The sequence below is a fragment of the Sporobolomyces koalae genome, assembly GCF_050403365.1.
Source record: "Sporobolomyces koalae JCM15063 DNA, S_koalae_JCM15063T_v1_ctg112, whole genome shotgun sequence".
Lineage (NCBI taxonomy): Eukaryota > Fungi > Basidiomycota > Microbotryomycetes > Sporidiobolales > Sporidiobolaceae > Sporobolomyces > Sporobolomyces koalae.
Window position 1 is genome coordinate 1 of NW_027481659.1, and position 2,073 is coordinate 2,073.

Sequence of the window (2,073 nt, forward strand, 5' to 3'; positions counted from 1 at the left end):
CGAGATTTTTCTGGTAAAGGCCGGTTAGGGACATGCATGCTCCTGAGGGTCTCAGGAGTATCGTGACGCCCTCAATATCTGTCCGGGTGAATGGTGATGTGCGGCTTCACTTGGAGCCCAGCTCGAGAATCGATCATCTCTCACGCGTCTGCTCTCTCACAACTCGCGTTTGCGGCGTGTCTCTTGCGCGCTAGACCTGCTGGTGTATTACCTCTCGTCGCCACGGCTCCGGCCATCTCCGTCCATTCGTTCCTCCCGACGCGCTTACCTGCCGCAGCCGAAGCATCACTCTCGCTTTCGACTCGCTTCCCAAGAAATCGCGTGCACCGGACTCTCGACCACCTCGCCCATCGGCGCGCATTAGATTTGCCTTCCGAATCCGCAAGATGGCCCCGCTTCGGCTGAGCTCGCTCGTGCGACTCGGCGCGATCACGTTCGTCGCCCTCTTTGTGCTCCACTTTCTCGCCTCGTTCAGTTCAAGTTCGGAACCAGCCTCGCCGTACTACGACCCGCATGATCTGAGTGCGTCGGATCAGGACGCCGGATGGGGGGAGCGATTCGGACTAGATCACTACGCCCATTTCGAGCAAGGCTTGAAGGGCAGTCTGGGCACTGGCTTGGGCAGAATCGCAGAAGGCGTCGGCAAGATTAGCGGAGGTCTTGGACTCGGTGCCAAATCAACCAAGCTCGGCAGCCTGTACGAGGTACGTTCGGCTCGGAAGCTCCGTTAAGGCGCGACACCCTTTGTATTCTAACACTGCTCACGCTCATCGCTCGTGACAGCTCGTGGGGACCTCTAATCCTTCCCCACGGCCAGCGTACTATGATGCACGGACATCGATGGACCGACTCAAGCTCACTTCGACCCGCGTGCTCGGACATGGGCAGTCGACCACGAGTCATGACGAAGACAGCGATTCGTTCGCGCCGCGGCAGCGGCGTCACATTCTCGTCACGGGAGGGTTCGGTTCAATCGGCAAGCATGTCGTGCGCGACTTGCTTCTTAGCAGTCGGAGCACGAACCGCGAGGACGCGTGGAGCGCTGGAATCGGTTTCTCCGGCGTCGATGAGCTCCTGTGGGAGCAAGATGTTCTCGTCACCATTCTCGACACGACAGACCGCTCGTCCGAACTCAACTTCCTCCTCCAGTCGGCCCCGCTCGACAACCCAAGTCGGCAAAAGCTGAAAGGAACCGATCCTCGCACGCAAGCGTTCTCTGCCAGTGAACGCAGCGTCGATAGTCTCAAGCGCATGGGCAAACTCAGAGTGGTGGTGGGCGACATTCGCGACTCGAAGCTTATGCAGGGACTTCTTTCGCCGAATGGCACGACCCGGACTGAGCTCCCCGCCGAACAGCGCGCGGCAGCCCTCATGAATGCGAACCTGAGGCCGATCAAAGAGAAAGGTCATCAAACGAAAACGATCGTCATTCCACCGGTGACCGGCATCGTTCATCTCGCGAGCTATAATCCACAAGCCTGTCGCGTGAATCCGGTCGATTGCATGAGCGTCGAGAGAGACGGAATGAAGACCATCTTGGCTGCATTGGAGCGCGAGGGTCTCGAACGACCCGCGAGCGAGAAAGGAGAACGTGCGATTGTGGCAGATCGGCCCTGGATTGTAATGCCCAGGAGATCGGACCAGTGGAACGAAGTATGTCTAACTCCGTCTTCTCGCCCGAGACGCTGGCACTCATATGCAATTCGTCGTTTTGTCACAGGCTGCGGTCTCGGTCAATTCGAATGCGACCACACTGTCGATTCTTGCTTCGGAGGATCTCGTCAAGACCTTCACCGAGAAGCACCCTCTTCATTCGATCCTCCTTCAACTTCCGTCGTACGGCTCGGTGATTGGCGATCCCTACGCTCCTCGATTTGACGCAGTTCCTAGCATCGTCCACTCCGCTCTGGGACATCTGCCCGTCACGATTTTCCCGACCACTAGCCAGAACGAACCATTCCTCGCGATGGACGACGCTTCGACTGCCATCATCCAGAGCGCGAGGATGCTTGATGTCGCCTTCAGCAAGAACTACCTTCGCCCTCTTGGCTTCGTCGCAGAAGTCGGAGTTGT

The 2,073-nt window shown here is 58.1% G+C and overlaps 1 protein-coding gene across 1 annotated transcript; it reads left to right on the top strand.

Annotated features, from left to right (window-relative positions):
• Positions 1 to 386: 386 nt before the first annotated feature.
• JCM15063_002630 (uncharacterized protein) lies at positions 387 to 2,073 on the top strand (the record flags this gene model as incomplete). The annotated part of the gene is made up of 3 exons (XM_076681657.1): positions 387 to 704; positions 784 to 1,653; positions 1,721 to 2,073. Coding segments are annotated over 3 exons (1,541 nt in total), but the record flags the coding sequence as incomplete, so codon positions are not given.